The sequence below is a fragment of the Papaver somniferum genome, unplaced genomic scaffold (genome assembly GCF_003573695.1).
Source record: "Papaver somniferum cultivar HN1 unplaced genomic scaffold, ASM357369v1 unplaced-scaffold_137, whole genome shotgun sequence".
Classification (NCBI taxonomy): Eukaryota; Viridiplantae; Streptophyta; class Magnoliopsida; order Ranunculales; family Papaveraceae; genus Papaver; species Papaver somniferum.
In genome coordinates, this window is record NW_020622934.1 from 13,017,567 (window position 1) to 13,040,199 (window position 22,633).

The window sequence follows — 22,633 nt, forward strand, 5'->3', positions numbered from 1 at the left end:
AAGAATTGCAGTAACTATATATGCTCCTGTAGCTATTGGCTCAATGCCCTATGGAAGGAAGTGTCTTACTTGCATACCTTCCATGTTTTCTTAACAAGAAGCTACTCGATTAAGTTACTTACAAGCTCTGTTTAAGTAAATTACAATGATGATATTACTAAGAACTCGCGAGGAAAAGGTGCATTATGATAACATTACTCAAATAAATTCAGGATATACGGTGAGAGATCCCAATTGAATCAGAGTTAACAAACTATATAAATTTTTACTGGACATTGGAGGAGAAATGCTTCTGCCTTGCACTTCACCATCCTGATGCCTTGAAGATTGGCTTAGCTTATGACCTTACTTACCTCACCTAGCAATGATAAAGCAGAGGCAATCTATGATGAAATCCTGGTGATTGGCAACACTTTGTACGTTTTCAGACTCAACAAAGCAATAACAAGCTAATATGAGGCTGTGACCAAAAAAACTCACACGGGGAATTTTAGTGGTCCTTACCAATTATACAATATATCCAATGATGAGAAATACATCTAAATTGGTGGTTGTCACATTGGTGGTCGAAGAAGAACTAAATATGAACCTAAAAAACCGAAAAATGGAACTGGATCACTATTTCCGTCGAAATTTTGTTGTTCAGTGTTTCCTCTCAAAACAAATTATGAATCATGCGCTGGGAATATTGAACCTAGGATATAAGTATTACCACTTGAAGTTTTACCGCCACCAATGTGTTACGTTCCCCACTTATTCTTTGAATAAGAATATCAGTGAGGGATTATTGAACTGGTGGGCATTGAGTATCATTGTAGAAAATGAATTGCAATGGTGGATGTGGGGAAGAAAAATATTTTCAGTGTAAGGGTTTCTACTATTTGCCATCTGTTTTCATTTTCCTTTTTGGATTTTAGGTGTAGACATTTAATAACGCTATCTCTTCTGATTGCCTAACTCCACCTAGTTTATGCAACTCCCACCTCTATTGTTATAATTGAAGATTATGAAATGACTATTCGAATTTTGAAACTGAAATATAAAGATGGACGATAACTTGAATGCTTTCCATTATAAACCATTAATGCCCAAATGTATATTTAAGGTGGTAGAAGAATTGAGGTTTCACCTGAAACACAAAGCTATACCACATCATGGAAGCGCAGATAAAGCATTAGCTCATTATAATCAGTGAACCTAAATTAAACAGTGTTATGGAGTTAAGATTTGGTTTATCACAAAGATTGTATTTCTTCAGTTTGAGCATCCGGCGTTTAAATATTAAAAAACAAGGGAAAACAACATAAGGGAAATCCCTAGGATTTCTATGATAAAACCATATTTAATATACATCAGACTAGAAGGAGTTGATAAGTCTTAGGGACGAAATTTATACGATATTAAAAATGAACTAATATCGAGGTCCGTACCATTACGACACGGGTTAAGGGCTAGTATTCATATAAGATAAAACAAGTTTTGCCTTGGCTTGGTACACCCCCACAAAATCTGGCACCCCGTTAGCAGCCTGGCATTTCTCGTCCGCAACCTTGATAAATAATGAAACATAACACCAACAAAATGTTTCAAGGCGATTATTCCCCTCAGATGAAAAGATAAAAGACCCACAAATTTCTGCTAGCATCTCTCAAACCTCTACAATGACGAATGATCATCAAAAGAAATACAACTCCAGCCCAGACCTCTTCTGTCAGCTGTTCTGGCTTTATTGAAGTGGTGTCAGGTCTATAATACATAAAGTCACGATGTAGTGTGTGACATATACGCATGGAATCAGATGTCTGAACAAGGAAAAGCTCATCCCATAGAAGTCAGGTCTAAGAACCAAAAGAACAAAAACATTACTTATATATGATTTACTGAATCTAAGAACCTAAAGAACAAAAACATTACTTATATATGATTTACTGAATGAGAGAACATGTGAAGCTTCACTTCACACCATACTTCAACCTGCTGCAAGCCTGCAGCAGACTTGGAGCCTTAAGTTCACAGCTCCTTATTTCTGGCTTTTGGGCTTTATAAAAAATAATAAAAATAAAGCAGTCACTTCAAAAATATATAAAGAAAACATAATACGAAGAAAATATATGGCCTTCTTAGATCATGCAAGTAGAATGTGATCTTCAAGGACAAATCATTACTTTGATTCAAAGTTTGGTTCAAAAATAAATACATGTTCTGCTACATCCTGTTTTAGTATTTCTTGGTACATAAAATTCAAACATAACCTCCTTCAATAAACAAAGCAACTAATTTTTTTAAGGAGTCAGCATCAATTCTGTTTGCAAACAAAGGCACCATGACTGAAGATCCCATCAGCAACTTGCTGAATACAAGCATTTCCTCCTAAAGATTATGCTCCATCTCCTAGAGTTCTCTTTGAGGTACTGATGTATAGAACTGAAAGGGGAAAGAACAAAGAAAGAAAGTCAAGGTATTAGTAGCATATCATCTCAGTGCATACAAATCTCAAGTGTTACAGAAAAAGAAAAAAAAAAGGTATCTTACCATTGTTTCCTCGAATAAAAGCATCGCCATATTTGTTTTTCAACTGACCATTGACATATTCCTCTGTTTGCTCCATTGCTATATTCATATACCCATCTAAACAAGCAAGAATGCCTGCAAAAATCAAGAAAAGAGCCACTGACTTTAAGACACGTGGGAATTTTAGATATATAACGCACCTTATGGAAATGCCAGTAGAATGCATCAATCTTAAAATGTTTCGAAATAGCATATCACCGAAAGAAGGCATAAAGTTGAAGAGAGGAAGGATTTTCTTGTGAAAGGAACTCGTATGTGTGTTTGCATATTAAGACTGAAGGTTTGACCAATGAGGACCCATTAAGATATGGAACGTATGAATGTCAAACTGCGAAAAAGTCGTATGAAGGCTAAAGGAGATACGAGACAACTATCCTAGTTATATAAAATAGGAAATAGCCATACTGATTCCACTGCAACAAGTTAAGACAAAAAAACACTCAGTGGCAGAACTACATGAAGACACACATATTTCCAACTTTAAGAATGTACTCACTTCCCAAGCAATGTGTGGAAGCCATTTCAAACACAAAATTAGGCAATGAATATATTTTAACAAGACCTAGAACACCTAAAATTCGTGAGATAATGCACTATTTTTCTACCTACCTTACGCTGTTCTGCTCCTTACCCTGCCTAGCCTGGGCAACTCCAAATTCCCAAAAATAAAAAGACTGAAAAACTCAGTGTCTTACAATAAGGTTCCCTTTAGCTTACACAAACTTCTACCTTCTGCACCATAAGACCTCTAGCTTTTATACTAGATATAGTTTGTGTTGCCGTGATGAGCAGCAAAGGTCATGATACTGTAGGTGTATGTATTAATTGCACACAACACCAATGTATGTATCGTGTAACGCTATACATATGCTAGGTAGGTCAAGATAAGTCTTAGATGATTAAAATTTGTTCTTGTTCTTCAGTAACCTTGCCTAACTTTTCTCCCAAAAACCTAAAAACACTAGTATTCACTGTATTTCGTAATCAACCGTGATGTTTTTTTAGAACAGTACAAGCAAAACATTAAACCCTAATTTGAAAAATAATATCAATAAATAAATAAATAAAAATCTAAGGATCGCCCAAAGGAGTACTAGCTGGATATCAGGAATAAAACAGTGAAGATATACGCACCTCTGTAATCGACACCAGAGTTGAGCTTAACGACAACAGGACGACCTCGAATAGATTTGAGAAAATCAGATGGTGTTTTTGTGGAGCTTGATCCCCCACCTGAAAACTTGTCTCCACCGCCGCCAATACTTCCTCCTCCGCTCATGCTGACTTCTGTTGATGTTGATAGTAGTAGCAGAAGTAGTAAGCAGTGCGAATCGGGGTTTTCACTTTTGCACTTGCTTCCTCTTCTTAAAACTTAAAAATCTACTAGAGCGACGGTCTAGAAAGAATAATTCCCGAAAATTTGTCTACAGATAAAATCTATATTGCTTCCGAAAACGGGCCCTGGGTTCGAGACCTCAAACACAAAGCCCAACATAATCAACGGACACAAAGCCCTTGTCATCATCATCATTATCATTACTAGCAAAGACGCACGACGCAATGTGAATGAATGAGTCGAATGACGTCTCATTTCATTACCAGTGAACATATTGGTTATTTTTTTTGGTGGCTAGTTTGGGACCTAGGCTATTTATTTCATTACTATAGATTTCTTCATCCACCAAATAAAGAAGGATAAAGGATGTTTGAAGTGTATTAAAATATTAAATTACGCTTATACATTCTTAATAATTCCAACTATCTAAAACAAACACTCAATCATTTCTATTAAAAATAAATCATTTCTACTAAAAATATTCAATCAAAAAACTAAAATCCAATTCATCAAAATCAAAAACTAAAACCTAATCACAAACAACAATTCAATACTCTATTTTTTGGTTTTTGAAAAATATTTTGGGGATAAACAAATTCGAGTGCTTGAGTTATATCCTTTTTATTCGTTCCTTTTAAGAGGGTTTCATCAACGATTTAACTATGAATCTCTAAAAATTTTCATTAAATTTTTTTTGAAACCAAAGTAGAATTGGTTGATATAAGCATTAACATAAACCGATTGTTGATGATGTTCCCCGGAATCGATAGATATGGTACATCTACGTACATAAACCGATTTTGGGTTGATGTGATGACCATCAACCACAGTCGGTTTATGCTAATGCACACATCAACTGATTCATTAACCATGTTTGAATTTTTGCACAAATCTTGAAATTTTTATCTTTATATTATAGAACATGAAATTGCGAATTAAACGCAAAAAGAATGAGGTCATTCCGACATCGGACGAAGAAGTTATGAGCAAAACGGTCGAAGAAATTAAATGCCCAAATTTGCAATCGGTTTACGTGGGCATTTATGTAAACCGATTGTAGCGGAAAAAAAATCACAAAAAAACTCTTGAATTTTACAATCATTTTAGTTCATGCACTTGTAAACCGATTATGGGTTGTGTTTTTTCAACAAAAAAAATTTAAAAAAAATCATGTTTTGATGATGAATCAAGATTAGTTGATTTCTAGGTTAACATGATTAAATATTAATTAATCACCCAAATTAACACTAATTAATAAGGAGTAATTTAGCCATTTAGTAAAATAGTTGGATAAGGGGGTTATCCATTTTACTTCTAAATATATATTTTTGTCTTGTAGGCGTAGGCCCCAAATTAGCCAGACTTTTTTTTTTAAGCTGTACATAAATAAAATTATGTAGTTCTGGGGCTTCAGTGGGGAATTATTGTGGTACTACAACTTGCTCTTACGTCTTGATTTATTTTTTTAGTAGCTCTCTTATTCTCAGGAACTCATAAGCATTTTTCCGTCTTTCTATTGTGCTTCATGTTATGTTCCTGCTATTGAATTCGTCCAATTCTCATCACTATCTGTACAATGACATACAATAGACAAAGTCCTCGTAAACAAAAGTTTTATCCTTTCTTCCATCAAAATATGACATAAAAAGCTTTTAATTTTTGTAATGTCAAAAGTTCATTCATTCTTTTATGAATACATGCATATCGACATACGAAAGACTTAACTTTTGACAAAGTATGGGACAATCATAGTTCACGGACACAAACACACATATCCCAAAACATATTGCAATATATAAAACCATAAAGATTAATACTGCAAAAATCATCTTCCAAACAATTTTAGAATTTAAACAAATAAACCTAAAACAACGAAGACGAAAACGTTGGACATAGCTATGTGTAATCACAATAATGGCTATTCCAAAAACCAGTTATTCTTCCTAAAACACAAGAAATAAAATTCTCATAAGAAGATTTACTAGACAAAATAAAATCAAAGTTCATTGAGAACCTCATACCTTTCAATGAATCCATGAAAGAAGGTATCACTGATTTCCTTTACTCTCGTGACCTTAGACACTCCATGTTCGTGAGTTAGAACACTGACTTTACGACCAACAACCCGAGCAAGATGTCTAGCCTTGACATAATCCATGATGAGCTTCTTTTGATTACGTATCAGAATATTCTGATTACAAGCATTCTGGACTGACCATCTAAGAGTTGGTTTATTTGCAGTTGAAGATTTGAAAACTTGACCTTTGAATCGTTCTGAAAACAAATTAAATCCTTGACATAATCATCAATCCAATAATTATGATCCTTTCTTTCAAGCATCTTCTTTATAACCATCTCTTGAATCGATTCACGTCTTTGAGTGTCTTCCTCCATATCAAGATGCACAATCTCTTGAGATTTTGCAGAGTTCTCCATATGAATTTTTTGTTAGGGAAGGAATAACACAATATATATATATCTGTGTGTGTGTGTGCGTGTGATTATCAACAGGAGAAAGAACTCTTGTTAAGGAAACCCTATGAACTCACAAGAGGAGGACACGACGTTTATCGGTGTCGTAACCACACCAAATTAATTAATATTTTTTTCACCTAATTAACAAGTAATATAGTGTAGTCAAGTTCGTTCCCACGAGGAGCAAGAGGTTTTAGTTGTTTAGTTGTCACAAAAGGGGGGGTTGGTTTTGAAAAGCAAAAGAAAATAAACAAAGCAATTAAAAGTGAATGTTGAAACCAATAAGAGAGATTAGATCAAGGAATCCTTCTTCGCTGCAAAACAATAAATCAAGTTATGTTATTTTCCACTTTTTATTAGTCACATATTATCACCAACCGTAGGTAAAGCAGCTAGCTCAGTGCTAAACCCCTAAATCCCTAATAGCACCGGGTACGAAAGTTCTCGACTACCGGATTCTATTCACCAAACCACCTAGTAGTAGCTCACTCGAGATGTAATTTAGTTAAACACATTAAGATTTATGAATTTATTAGTCGTTAGACTCTTAGCTCAAGGTCTACTTGCTAACGTTGTTTTCACGCACAATTGCTCCACGGAATCCCTCCACAATGTCTCGTGTTTGATACTTGTGTAAAGAGTCAAGAAACGATTACTTATCCCCTAACTTTCACTAGCTTTAGATCAATTAACAAATCAATTTCGTTGGTCACCTAAACAATCTATCAATCAACCATGAATGTATAAACATTCCTATTAGTAAAAACAAACGATAATCATGTGAAAAACTTCAAAGTATATTGAAAAACAAAACTCAAAACATGTTAAGAACTAGGAATTCATCCTCAATCAATAAGAAAATTAGCTACTCATGTTTTTGAAATTCACACAAATAATTAAAGGGAGAATTTTTAAAGTTCACACAAATAATTAAAAGAAGAATTTTGAAAAGCAAGCAAAAACACAAGTGTTGTGTGTATAGAGGTGTAGAAGTTGTATATAAAAAAGTAGAGAACTTCTCAATTTATAGGCTTCAGTGTTCTCCAAATCTTCCAAGAAATAGAATCCCTTTCCCTTTATAGCTCAACTTCCAAGTCCAAGTCTTTCTCAAATCTTCCGTCTCCTCTTTCCAAATTCAAGCCAAATTCTTCATCCAATTTCAAGTCTTCATAATTCCAAGTCTTCACACCCATGAGTCTAAAATATTCTTCATAAATTGGATCGCCGGGAATGCACTGGTACCACCGGAATCCGGCCATAAAACTCCCTGCTGGTCTCCTGAGATTCTGTTTCGGTGACGGAATATTCCGTCAGAGCACACCGTTACATATAACTGTCAAACTAATAGTCTTTGTTAGTCAACCGGGTCAAGGAAGAGGAAGTCAGACACCGAGTCAGCATCTTACTCGGTCTTACTGGATACTGACTCAACTGATCCACAAGCTGGATTGGTCATCGGACTCGTCTGGATCGACTCGCTGGAGGAGAAATTTGGGCGGAGTTCTGTTTGTATTTCAGGTGTCTGTCCATTTTTATCATACCTTCCTTCATAAACGGCTGTAGCTCAATTCCTTTCCTCTCCCTGTTTAGCAGCACCAGATTCATCTTCTTTCTAATCGAACCATGACCCTAAAATCATCATCATCCTTCCATCATTTTCTTATCATGTCAATCCACCACCAACCCTTCTCGATTTTACAGATCCAATTCAAAACCCCATCTACAGACTTCAATCCACCATCTCTTCTCGATCTGTAACAAGGTTGAACCCTAAATCATCACAAACCCATCATAATCTTCAATATCAGCAACCACAAACCCTAATCAGTTTCATTAACAGATCCATCTTCCAATTCCTTTATGACCCAGTCTTCAGTACGTTATCATCCTTCACAGATCGAGCAAATTCTTCTTCTTTCCCATCTCAATCTTCCATAAATCTCCTTCTGGATCCCTGAATCTCTCGATTTCACTTTCGGATAACAGCAGCTTCAGGTAGCAGCGGCCGCAGTTCCTTCTCAATCTCTAATTTCTCCCTGTTTCGTTCCACCAAAACTCTCAGCTCCCTGTTCTTTGATTTCCCTTCCAACGGACAACAGCAGCACAACTGCTTTTCTTTCTCAATTTCAGATACTAATGATTTGGGAAAAGAAATGCCTTCTCGACTTAGGGTTAGGGTATTAGAGTTGGGTCTGGATTTAGACACCCAACTGTAGAACATCCACCCAGCTAACATCCCCCTGACCTCAGCTGGCCTGTCTATAGTGCTCCTCCAAAAGAGTTGCCCCTTAATATTGACTGGACTCCATATAGTGTTCGCCCCTGAAATGACATTTTTTTCCTTTTGCCCAAATTGGGTGATTTCTTCTTCTTTTCCTCCATGCGACTCCAGAGTAGTTATAAAACTCAAAAACACGCGTAAAATACATAATTTACAAGAAAACATAGCAGAGAAAGCATAACTACTCCGTAGTAAATTAGGTGTTTTAGACACCTATCAAATTCCCCCACACTTAGACTTTTCTAGTCCTCGAACAAATCAAATAAAATCCACTCCAATTTCAAAGCTTTCCAGCGTGGCAAGCATCCAAAGAGATATGAAGACACAGAGTTTCTGCATGCTAGTAATAAGAAGTTAGAAATACCAAAGAACATATCCTCAATCTTAAATGTTGAGTGAGAAATAACCACACCACAATGAGAGAACGCGTGTTTGAGAAGCGATCAATAAGCATTTCGCCTCGACTTCTGCCTCACCAAAAAGGGTTTTATGAAATTGCACTCAAAGGACGTACTTTTATGGTTCTCACATGTGTGCAGGTAGGAATGAAGAGAGAATTCCTGCAACACGTTGAATGGTGGGAAGGACAACTTCCGAAATATTTTAAAAACCCACATCTTTTAACATTTTGGAAAAACCATTTTTCTGACGATTTCTAAGAAAGGAAATCAACCACTATTATCGAGGATGAGATTACTTACTTACCTTCACGTCCGATTGCAATGATGATAACACAACTCTCACAACATCCAATAGAAACGTCTTCCGCTCCTCTTTTTTATCTTCTTGGTCTTCTCTTCGGCTTCAACTATTGATGATAAACTCTCGAACTTCGTAATTCCTTGACAATTTGTAACTCTTTACCTTAAATCCTTGTCGCTTGAAACTTCTTTATAGATTTTTCTTCCCCACGGCTTATTAAATAAAAGATAAAAACAAAAATTTCTCTTGCCATAATTTTTTTTTTTTAATTTTCCAATTTTTTATTATTTTTTCTATTTTACTTTTTTTTAGAGACAAGAGAAATAAAATACAAAACAAAGTGAAAATAAAAACAAACCATAGCCGTGGAAAAAATACTTTACCGCTTGATTCTTCATAACTTGTATCGTCTCGAAATCATAAACTTCAATAATTCTCACCTTTTGCTTTTCTTTGCTCTTGTAAGTAAGTCTTCAACTTGGATATAAAATTATGCTCCTCATATGTAAGTCTTCAACATGTATATATAAAAATCCGCTCATTATATGTTGCTTTACTTGGATATGAAATTTACTCTTTTCTTGTTCCATTGCTTGTAAACCTTGAACGTTTTCAACTTTCCTTGTGGATTTTGATGTCGGTCCCTTGTTGATGATGATGATGTTTCTATGGATCCGTTGTTGTCGAGAGAGAGAATAGTGCTAACTGCAAATCGAACTACAAGAAGGAGGCTTTCATCTATAGACGTCACCCTCATGATTGACAAAATTAGCACTCAAGAGATCAAAGAGTAGTGCTTCTATTGGTGGGAGGTTGGGTAGCTCACCATTCTACCCGGAATTAACGTACGGTGACACACACTCAAAAGAAAGCTCTTTAGTTATTTATAAAGAAATCTGTTCGGTTCCTCGCATGATATAAATAGGGTAGTCTCCACTAATGATTGATCACCAACTCTAATAATGCATATCTCCCTGCTCCTAATCTGCATCACCGGCATGATTAAATCCATTATTTAACACTCTAACAAGCAAGAAATCCGAACGTAGTTCCCTAACACTTCCAAGTTCAGTTATGTCGGTCAGAATTCTCTATGTAAACATACCTAGAAGTATGCTAGTGACTCTAAAATCTCTAAAAGTTGGAGGTTTTATGCATTTTTTTTTGTTGTAATATGCTTAACCACTCCCCCACACTTAAACCTTACATTGTCCTCAATGTAATTGAATCGTCCAAGTAAAGTCAAGGTGGGAAATCCTAGTATGATATGGAACAAGAAAATATAAATAAACAAAAGAAAAAGAAAATAAAAAGTAAAAGGATAAGAAATACAAAACCTATGGGTTGCCTCCCATTAAGCGTTTGTTTTAAAGTCGACGACCCGACTTAGCTCTAGCTTCACATTACTCCTCCAGAGGGAGTGAATCTTCCAATGAAAGTTCATCCACATTCACATATGCGATGTTCTCGTAGTGTGGCTTCAATCTATGGCCGTTGACCTTGGAAACCGAGTTGTCTTTAAGACTAGTAATTTCAACTGCACCATAAGGAAAAACATTAGTAATAACATATGGTCCAATCCAACGGGACCTTAACTTCCAGGAAATAGTTATAGTTTAAGGCGAGAATGATATAAAAAGACTTTTTGTCCTACTTTGAAGCTTTTACGAGAAGTCATCTTATCGTGAAAAAGCTTGGTCTTTTCCTTGTAAATACGGGCACTCTCGTATGCATCATTACGTATCTCCTCTAGCTCATTTAGTTGTAGCTTCCTTTGCTTCCCCGCTTCGTCATACTCCATGTTGCACTTCTTTATCGCCCAATAAGCCTTATGTTCAAGTTCAACCGGAAGATGACAAGCTTTACCATAAACCAACCGATATGGAGACATTCCAATTGGTGTCTTGTACGCCGTTTTATACGCCCAAAGTGCATGATTAAGCTTAAAGCTCCAATCTTTCCTTGTAGTATTCACCGTTTTCTCAAGAATGGACTTGATTTCCCAGTTTGAAATTTCCGCTTGTCCACTAGTTTGTGGATGATAAGGCGTACCAATATTATGTGTAATGTTGTACTTCTTGAGGAGAGCGTGGAAAGACTTATTGAAATGTGAACCGCCATCTCTTATCACCACTCTTGGTATACCATGCCTAGTGAATATGTTTTCTCTTACAAAATCACAAACAACGAATTGATAAAAGGCCCATAAAATCAATACCCCGCACATCAAAAATCTCAACGGCAAGAATTGGTATGAGTGGCATTTGATTTCGAGCACCTAGATTGCCCGTTCTTTGACATCTATCACACGATTTACAAAAAACATGTGCATCTTCAAACAAGGTGGGCCAATAAAAGCCACTCTCGAGAACTTTGAGAGCGGTACGTTTAGAACCAAAATGGCCACCACAAGCAAGAGTGCGACAAAAAGAGAGAATTGATTGTAATTCGGAATTAGGCACGCACCTTCGTATCATTTTATCCACGCCATATTTCCATAAGTATGGTTCATCCCACACATATTTCTTGGCCATCTTCTTAAGTTTCATCTTTTGGAAGTTAGACATTATATTAGGTACCTTCCTTGTCACCAAGTAATTCATTATATCCGCGTACCAAGGTGTAGAATTTTCCAAGGAGAAAAGTTGTTCGTCCGGAAAACGGTCTTGTAATGGAAGTTCTTCTTGAGACCTAACAAGTCTACTAAGGTGATCCGCAACGGTATTCTCCACACCTTTCTTGTCTCGAATTTCTATGTCGAACTCTTGTAGCAATAGGATCCATCGGATTAGCCTTGGCTTAGCTTCTTTCTTCTTTATGAAGTATTTAAGTGCGGCATGATCGGAATATACAATAACCTTTGTGCCCACCAAGTATGATCGAAACTTTTCCAGTGCAAAAACTATAGCCAATAACTCCTTCTCCGTGGTATAATAGTTGATTTGTGCATCATTAAGGGTCCTCGATGCATAATAGATAACATGGGACAATTTGTCCACTCTTTGACCCAAAACGGCTCCAACCGCATAATCACTAGCATCACACATTAATTCAAGTGGAAGATTCCAATCCGGTGATTTGATAATTGGCGCACTTGTCAACATTGCCTTCAATTTGTCAAAGGCATCCTTGCATTCCTTGTTGAAATCAAAAGGTACCTCCTTTTGTAATAACTTGCACATCGGCATGGAGATTTTGGAGAAATCCTTGATAAACCGCCTATAGAAACCTGCATGGCCAAGAAATGAACGGATTTCCCTCACCGAAGTGGGATATTCTAAGTTCCTTATGAAATATATCTTTGACTTATCCACTTCGAGCCCTCGAGAGGACACGATGTGACCAAGTACTATGCCATGGTTTACCATAAAGTAACATTTCTCCCAATTAAGGACGAGGTTTGTGTCTGTGCATCGTTTAAGAACTAGTTCAAGGTTGTATAAACAACTATCAAAAGAATTGCCATAAACTCTGAAATCATCCATAAATACCTCGATGATGCGCTCCACATAATCCGAGAATATACTTACCATGCATCTTTGGAAAGTAGCCGGTGCATTGCAAAGACCAAACGGCATCCGTCTATATGCAAACGTTCCAAACGGACAAGTGAAAGTGGTCTTCTCTTGGTCCTACGGTGCAATAACAATTTGGTTGTATCCCGAATAACCGTCCAAGAAACAATAATGAGAATGCCCCGCTAACCGATCCAACATTTGATCAATGAAAGGTAAAGGAAAGTGATCCTTTCGAGTTGCGGAATTAAGCTTTCTATAATCAATGCACACTCTCCAACCGGTTTGAACTCTTGTAGGAACAAGTTCATCGTCTTGATTTCTAACAACCGTAACACCGGACTTCTTTGGTACCACTTGTACCGGACTAACCCATTTGCTATCGGATATTGGGTAGATCACCCCCACACTTAGCAATTTGAGTATCTCTTTCTTCACAACCTCCATCATGGGAGGATTAAGCCTACGTTGAGCATCACGTACCGGCTTCACGTTCTCTTCCATTAGAATTCTATGCATGCACACGGATGGACTAATGCCTTTGATGTCCGCAATTGTCCACCCAATAGACGTTTTGTGCTCTTTCAAAAATCTAAGCAAACGGTCTTCTTGTACCGGTGTGAGGTTTTTTGCAATAATCACCAGAATCTCATCTGCATCTCCCAAGAAAGCATACTTCAAATGGTCCGGAAGTGGCTTCAATTCTAGCTTAGGCGCCTTCACAATAGATGGTACAAGTAATTCATCATCCACGGGTAAAGAAATATATGAAACATCACCCTTTTTAGCTTCTTTCAATGCCGTCAAGGCACCACACATCTCCACCAATTCCTTGGAGATTTCGACATCTAAATTAGACAAGCCGTGGACGTCCAATTCAATGCTTTTTTGCAACACCACCTCAAGTTCGTCCTTTTGACTCAATTCCACCATTTGTCGCGCTAACGAACTAACCACATCAATGGAGTAAGCGGAATGCACATCACTTGGGTAGCGCATGGCTTCAAATATGTTGAAGTGTATTATCTCCTTATCGAATTCCATAGTAAGCGTACCCTTATCAACGTCAATCTTCGTCTTTGTGGTCTTCATAAATGGCCTCCCAAGAAGTAAAGAAGTAGATGACCGATTCTCATTGTTGTCCATATCCACCATGAAGAAATAAACCGGAAAAATTAGCTCATTCACTTGCACTAGCACGTCTTCTACAAGTCCCTTAGGATATATGTTAGACTTGTTTGCTAATTGGATAATAACTCTTTTCTCTTTTAAAGGTCCAAGATTCAAGGAGTCATATATATCGGACGACATTACACTTATGGAAGCTACCAAGTCAAGTAAAGCATGTTCAAACCTTTTTGTACCAATAGTAATTGGCACCGTGAAACCACCGGGATCCGTGCACTTTGTAAGCATCTTCTTCAGTAGCATAGCCGACACACTCTCGCCAACTTTAGTAATTTCATTATCAAGCAACCTATCCTTCTTTGTGCATAATTCCTTCATGAACTTAGCATACCTTGGCATTGTCTTGATGGCCTCAATGAATGGGATGTTGATTTTGATCTTCTTGAAGATATCCATGAGTGCCTTGTCTTGAGCTTCTTTATTAGATTTAGAAAAACGACTAGGAGAAGGAGGTGGATTAGTGAAAGTAGGAACCGTTTCCTTGGATTGGTCAGTTGGTGTTGAACTCTCCTTTGGTTCGGCTTCCTCCTTGTATTTGACTACCTCTTCACTAGCTTCTTCATGGTGACTTGGACTCTCCACTTGTCTTCCACTTCTTAAAGTAACCGCATTAACATTCTCTCTTGGATTCACAAATGGTTGCGAAGGAAGCTTTGTGGATGCTTGAGATTTCAATAGATGCACATCGGTTGCCAATTGTCCCATTTGGGTTTCCAAAGCCTTAATGGCTGATTCATTCTTTTGTTGGCTTTGTTAGCTTTGTTGTAACATAGAAGTAAGACCTTGCATGCCTTGCATTAACGCATTGAGCTTGTCATCACTCGAAGAATCACGCTCCTTGACTTGTTGTGGTTGGAATTGTTGTTGAGGTTGGAAGAGTGATTGTTGGAAACCACCTTGTTGCACATATGGATTAGAAGCCTCCGCTTGCTTGTTGGCATAACTAAAGTTAGGGTGATCCTTCCAACCGGGATTGTAAGTATTGGAGTATGGATCATACCTTGGCCTTTGATTTGGATATAAAGCATTTACTTGTTCGGTCTCATCATATGCAGGTATGATAACTGCAGCCATCCTTTGCATCGTTATCTCCATGTTACTCATCCTTTGATCAAGGTCTTATGATGAATCACTAACTTCATGCACTCGCCTAAACATTGGTTCTTCTCTTGTGTAGAATTGTTGCGATTTTGCAACCATACTTTCAATCAACTCTCTAGCTTGGGTCAACGTCTTGTTCATTAGTGCACCACCATCTGCGGCGTCAAGAAGAGATCTATCACTTGGGTGGAGATCTTCGTAGAATTAATGGAGTAGCATGACGTCACTGAATTGATGGTGTGCACAGCTTGCCACCAATATCTTGTATCGCTCCCGACATTCATACAATGACTCTCCCACATTTTGCTTCATTCCACAAATCACCTTGCGAATTTGAGTAGCTTTTGATGCAGGAAAATATCTCTCGAGGAAAAGTTTCTTCATCCCATTCTATGTGGTGATACTTCCGGAAGGCAAATAATACAACCACTCCTTAGCATTGCCCGCCAAAGAGAACGGGAAAGCTTTCAACATTTATCCATCCGCATTATTTTCCGGTGGAAGCATAGCCATGACTATGGTTTGGAAGTCCATAAGATGCTGATATGATTTTTGATTGTTGTTGTAGTAATAAAGATTCGAACTCTAAGACTTGTGAAGATTAAATTTAAAGATTTAATGAAAATGATAAATAAAAGTGAGATTTACTGGGACTAGGATTTCACCGAATTCATATCATCAAGTTTAATTATTTATTCTTCAACAATTCTAGATCAATAAATAAAAAACATGGATTTTTATTTTTGCCAAGATAGATTCTCAAAATATTAATTGTAAATCCTAAGTATGGGACATCAAAACATCTAAGAAAGCATGACCCATCAAATGAAATGACAACTAATTAATCAAAATTATAATTATATTATAATTAGTGCAAAAGTCATATAGAGAATAAAATAATTTTACCCATGTATGAAATTCGGCTTCCTCCGTCGTCCCAGTGTTGGGGTTTAGCTACTCATGATGTAGACACTCTCAAAATATTTTTTATATATCTCAAATGGTGTTTACAATGAAGAAAAGGAGAAAAATAACATAAACCGCTAAACAGGCGTTACAAACTCTCCCAACTCTCGATACCCATCTATGACTCCAATAAACTCATTATATAGTCTCAGCAGCACTCAATATCTCTTGTTCAATGCGCAAATATTCTCTCTTTACTCCATTATTCTCCACGGGAATATTTTCCATTATTATCACACGATTCTAAGTTGTTTGATTCATCCCAAAACCCCCCATTAGACATCCGCAAATATTAAAAGAATATCCTACGTAATTTCCTAATATAACTCAGAGAATCAAATCACTTAAACCCGAAAATATCTTCTTTTGACTTCTCTGCCAAATCATGGAGATTTTATTCTCCTTCCCTTTTCTGTTACGTGTATATGAGCTGTTGAACTATCTTCAGGATAATAACAAATCAAAACAGAATATCTTCTTTCCATTTCCTTCCATATAACTCCTCCAATCAATGCAGAATATACCCCCACGACAAATCTTCTCCAAATCAGCATGTAATAACACAAACAATATCTTCACCTCTATTTTCTTCAAACCGAGAATATATCCTTCCTTTTAAAAATCAAAGGCAATCACCGCTCCCCCCCTTATCCAATACGGGAGTGCGAATAGCAATTAGGATGCCCCTTAGTAATTGTGTACCCCTTATCCAAAACTGAGAGTCCGAATAACATGTGTCCTCCGGGGTACAAAAACCACTTTTCGAGCAACTTTCTCCATAAGAGCTTATTTCATAAAAACACATACAAACAAGTTTATTAGTGATAAAATGAGTCCCAACTAATGTATTTATGGGTGAAAATGCTTCACACTTTCGTGCTCATCAAATTCCCCCACACTTACATTTCGCTAGTCCTCGAGCAAAACAGAAAACTGACCCGCTACACAGCTGGTCATATAATAAGAGAGAAAGAGAGACCCGCTACATATCTGGTCTTATAATAAGAGAGAAAGAGAGACCCGCTACACAACTGGTCTTTTTTTTAAACCCGCTACACAGCTGGTCATATAATAAGATAAAGAGAAAGAGACCCGCTGCACAGCTGGTCATTTTTTTTATATATATATTTTTAGACCCGCTACACAACTGGTCATATAATGCAAGAAAAAATAAAAGACCCGCTACACAGCTGGTCATAACATGCAAGAAAAAGGAGCAGACCCGCTACACAGCTGGTCATGATGTGCAAGGAATTTCCTGAAAAAATAAAGTAAAAAGTTAACCTCTCCCCCACACTTAAACATTACATTTTCCTCAATATAATCGAGTCATCCAACGCAAATATTAAGATGGGAAATGCAAAAAGTAAACGAAAATATATTAAAAAAATACACCTACTGGAATATACAAAAAGGATCCCCGTAAACTAACAACCTGAAAATTTGGGGATCAACCCAAAATACAACATTTACAAATGACAGCTTCACACTTATGTTATCACGATGCGGAGACACTGAAACTATCAAAAACAGAGACTTACCTCCAAACCAAGTTTTTACAACACAAAGAAGTGTGTAAAGAACATAATATGGGGATATTATTGGGATTGGAAAATTCTCAATTGGCTCATGTACGATATCAGGAATAGGCAAGTCCTCTAGGTACTTAGATGCAAAGTAATCCAACAACACTTTCGAAGCACACAATTCTAACCCTAAATTAGGAAACTTTTGGAAGTCTAGGGGTCTAGAAACAACCTCTAAGTTGGGTGAATTATCTTGTGGGATGGATTCATCTATGAAATTAGGCAAATCATCCACACAATCGTCCACAGGGTCATCTATATGTTCTGTTTGGAACAGAGAGTCACTGCAGGATTCATCATCATCAACATATAATCTTTGACATTCAAGAACTCTCAATCTTTGTTCCAAACTAGGCGGTGTGTGTTTGTAGTACTTCTCATATATTGTTAAAGGTGATTCTTCACTTACCACATGTGGAGTAGAAACTCCATACTGTTGCCTACGCTTATATTCAGCAAGCGTCATATCAGATGAGGTTTCCTGATAATTTGACTTTCTACGCTTATATTCCGCCAGCGTCATCTTAGGTGACGTCTCCTCAGAAGAAGTCATCATCCTCAAAAAGTCCCTGAAAAAAATACACGAAGAAACGCATAAAAAAGAAAAAAAAAATCTAAAATGAAATAAAAATACTTTACAAAATAAATAAAAATAAACCTAAAAATTAATCTAAAAACAAATCCGCGTCGGCGGCGCCAAAATGATATGATTTTTGATTGTTGTTGTAGTAATAAAGATTCGAACTCTAAGACTTGTGAAGATTAAAGTTAAGGATTTAATGAAAATGATAAATAAACGCGAGAGTTACTGGGACTAGGATTTCACCGAATTCATATCATCAAGTTCAATTATTTATTCTTCACAATTCTAGCTCAATAAATAAAAAACATGGACTCTTATTTTTGCCAAGATAGATTCTCAAAATATTAGTTGTAAATCCTAAGTATGGGACATCAAAACATCTAAGAAAGCATGACCCATCAAATGAAATGACAACTAATTAATCAAAATCACAATTCTATTTTAATTAGTGCAAAAGTCATATAGAGAATAAAATAATTTTACCCATGTATGAAATTCGGCTTCCTCCGTCGTCCCAGTGTTGGGGTTTAGCTACTCATGATGTAGACACTCTCAAAATATTTTTTATATAGCTCAAATGGTGTTTACAATGAAGAAAAGGAGAAAAATAACATAAACCGCTAAACAGGCGTTACAAACTCTACCAACTCTCGATACCCATCTATGACTCCAATAAACTCATTATATAGTCTCAGCAGCACCCAATATCTCTTGTTCAATGCGCAAATATTCTCTCTTTACTCCATTATTCTCCACGGGAATATTTTCCATTATTATCACACGATTCTAAGTTGTTTGATTCATCCCAAAACCCCCCATTAGACATCCGCAAATATTAAAAGAATATCCTACGTAATTTCCTACTATAACTCAGAGAATCAAATCACTTAAACCCGAAAATATCTTCTTTTGACTTCTCTGCCAAATCATGGAGATTTTATTCTCCTTCCCTTTTCTGTTACGTGTATATGAGCTGTTGAACTATCTTCAGGATAATAACAAATCAAAACAGAATATCTTCTTTCCATTTCCTTCCATATAACTCCTCCAATCAATGCAGAATATACCCCCACGACAAATCTTCTCCAAATCAGCATGTAATAACACAAACAATATCTTCACCTCTATTTTCTTCAAACCGAGAATATATCCTTCCTTTTAAAAATCAAAGGCAATCACCGCTCCCCCCTTATCCAATACGGGAGTGCGAATAGAAATTAGGATGCCCCTTAGTAATTGGGTACCCCTTATCCAAAACTGAGAGTCCGAACAACATGTGTCCTCTGGGGTACAAAAACCACTTTTCGAGCAACTTTCTCCATAAGAGCTTATTTCATAAAAACACCTACAAACAAGTTTATTAGTGATAAAATGAGTCCCAGCTAATGTATTTATGGGTGAAAATTCTTCGCACTTTCGTGCTCATCAGATGCTTATTTGGGTCTTCATTCACCATGCCATGAAACTTTGGTAACTCTCTAATCAACCCCGACTTGATCTCGAAGGTTGTGTTAGTTTGGATACACCATTGTTGTGTATCGAGCTTGTGAAAAGCTATATCCTTGAGTGTCAGCCATTTCTTCTTCGTCTATATCGGAATCTGCGAACTCACTAGATGAAGAAGGAGGAAGCGGAGTTTTAACCGCTCGAAAGAGGTCCTTTAGTTGAGTGCCGGATCGAAGACAGATACCAATTGGACTCGGTCTGCCCTCTTTAAGCATTCACCAAAGATATAGTACCTGAAACAAGATTCATGAAAACTAAGTTAGATACAATATAGAATATAACAAGGCAAGAATAAATCAAAAAGAAAAATAAAACAACTAAAATCATCCGCTGCTCCCCGGCAGCGGCGCCAAAATTTGATGGGTGTCGTAACCACAACAAATTAATTAATATTTTTTCACCTAATTAACAAGTAATATAGTGTAGTCAAGTTCGTTCCCACGAGGAGCAAGAGGTTTTAGTTGTTTAGTTGTCACAAAAAGGGGGGGGGGGGGTTTGGTTTTGAAAAGCAAAAGAAAATAAACAAAGCAATTAAAAGTGAATGTTGAAACCAATAAGAGAGATTAGATCAAGGAATCCTTCTTCGTTGCAAAACAATAAATCAAGTTATGTTCTTTTCCACTTTTTATTGGTCACAGATTACCACCAACCGTAGGTAAAGCAGCTAGCTCAGTGCTAACCCCCTAAATCCCTAGTATCACCGAATACGGAAGTTCTCGACTACCGAATTCTATTCACCAAACCACCTAGTAGTATCTCACTCAAGATGTAATTTAGTTAAACGCATTAAGATTTATGAATTTATTAGGTTGATATTGGTAGTTAGACTCTTAGATCAAGGTCTACTTGCTAACGTTGTTTTCACACACAATTGCTCCACGGAATCCCTCCGCAAGGTCTCGTGTTTGCTACTTGTATAAAGAGTCAAGAAACAGTTACTTATCCCCTAACTTTCACTAGCTTTAGATCAATTAAAAAATCAATTTAGTTGGCCACCTAAACAATCTATCAATCAACCATGAATGCATAAACATTCCTATTAGTAAATACAAACGATAATCATGTGAAAAACTTCAAAGTAGATTGAAAAACAAAACTCAAAACATGTTAAGAACTAGGAATTCATCATCAATCCATAAGAAAATTAGCTACTCATGTTTTTGAAATTCACACAAATAATTAAAGGGAGAATTTTTAAAGTTCACACAAATAATTAAAAGAAGAATTTTGAAAAGCAAGCAAAAACACAAGTGTTGTGTGTGTAGAGGTGTAGAAGTTGTATATAAAAAAGTAGAGAACTTCTCTATTTATAGGCTTCAATGCTCTCCAAATATTCCAAGGAATAGAATCCCTTTCCCTTTATAGATCAACTTCCAAGTCCAAGTCTTTCTCAAATCTTCCATCTCCTCTTTCCAAATTCAAGCCAAATTCTTCATCCAATTCCAAGTATTCACACCCATGAGTCAAGAATATTCTTCATAAATTGGATTATCGGAAATGCACTTGTACCACCGGAATCCGGCCACAAAACTCCTTGCCGGTCTCCTGAGATTTTGTTTCGGTGACGGAATATTCCGTCAGAGCACCGTTACATATAACTGTCGAACTAACAGTCTCTGTTAGTCAACCGGGTCAAGGAAGAGGAAGTCAGACACCGAGTCAGCATCTTACTCGGTCTTACTGGATACTGACTCAACTGAGCCACAAGCTGGATCGGTCATCGGACTCGTCTGGATCGACTCGCTGGAGGAGAAATTTGGGCAGAGTTATGTTTGTATTTCAGGTGTCCGGCCATTTTTCAGGCCTCTTTATCTCCTTCATACATGTTAAGAACTTAGGCATACATCTAACAATTATAGTCTTCAGTCCTGCATTAGAGCTTCACTCATCAGATCAACACCAATCTCAGTATCAAACCCATTTTCTTCTTAGCAGCAACAACTCAATTTCTCGCTGTTCTTGACAGAGGCAAAAAATCCCATCTTAGCAATTCTCGGATTTACTCAACACAGATCAAACCCATCTTCTATCATCCCCTGAATTCTTAACTCAGCCGCAACACCAGTTCCAGCTTTGTTCGAGTTCTTGTTCTTGGATTCATATCATACATTTCTTCATAAACTGATGTAGCTCAATTCCTTTCCTCTCCCTGTTTAGCAGCACCAGATTCATCTTCTTTCTAATCGAACCATGACCCTAAAATCATCATCATCCTTCCATCATTTTCTTATCATGTCAATCCACCACCAACCCTTCTCGATTTTACAGATCCAATTCAAAACCCCATCTACAGACTTCAATCCACCATCTCTTCTCGATCTGTAACAATTGAACCCTAAATCATCACAAACCCATCATAATCTTCAATATCAGCAACCACAAACCCTAATCAGTTTCATTAACAGATCCATCTTCCATTTCCTTTATGACCCAGTCTTCAGTACGTTATCATCCTTCACAGATCGAGCAAATTCTTCTTCTTTACCGTCTCGATCTTCCATAAATCTCCTTCTGAATCCCTGAATCTCTCGATTTCACTTTCGGATAACAGCAGCTTCAGGTAGCAGCAGCCGCAGTTCCTTCTCAATCTTTAATTTCTCCTTGTTTCGTTCCACCGAAACTCTCAGCTCTCTATTCTTTGATTTCACCTCCAATTTCTCGGACAACAGCAACACAACTGCTTTTCTTTCTCAATTTCAGATACTAATGATTTGGGAAAAGAAATGCCTTCTCGACTTAGGGTTAGGGTATTAGAGTTAGGTCTGGATTTAGACACCCAACTGTAGAACATCCACCCAGCTAACATCCCCCTTAGCCTCAGTT

At 37.0% G+C, this 22,633-nt stretch overlaps 1 protein-coding gene across 1 annotated transcript; it reads right to left on the reverse strand.

The window, feature by feature from the left end:
• Window positions 1-2,097: 2,097 nt before the first annotated feature.
• On the reverse strand, window positions 2,098-3,970 carry LOC113334907 (U6 snRNA-associated Sm-like protein LSm6). Its single transcript, XM_026581133.1, has 3 exons — window positions 3,706-3,970; window positions 2,533-2,646; window positions 2,098-2,424 (listed from the first exon to the last, which is right to left on the reverse strand). Exons 1-3 carry the CDS (start codon window positions 3,848-3,850, stop codon window positions 2,378-2,380), a joined length of 306 nt encoding a protein of 101 aa, XP_026436918.1. The 5' UTR covers window positions 3,851-3,970; the 3' UTR covers window positions 2,098-2,377.
• Window positions 3,971-22,633: the final 18,663 nt, after the last annotated feature.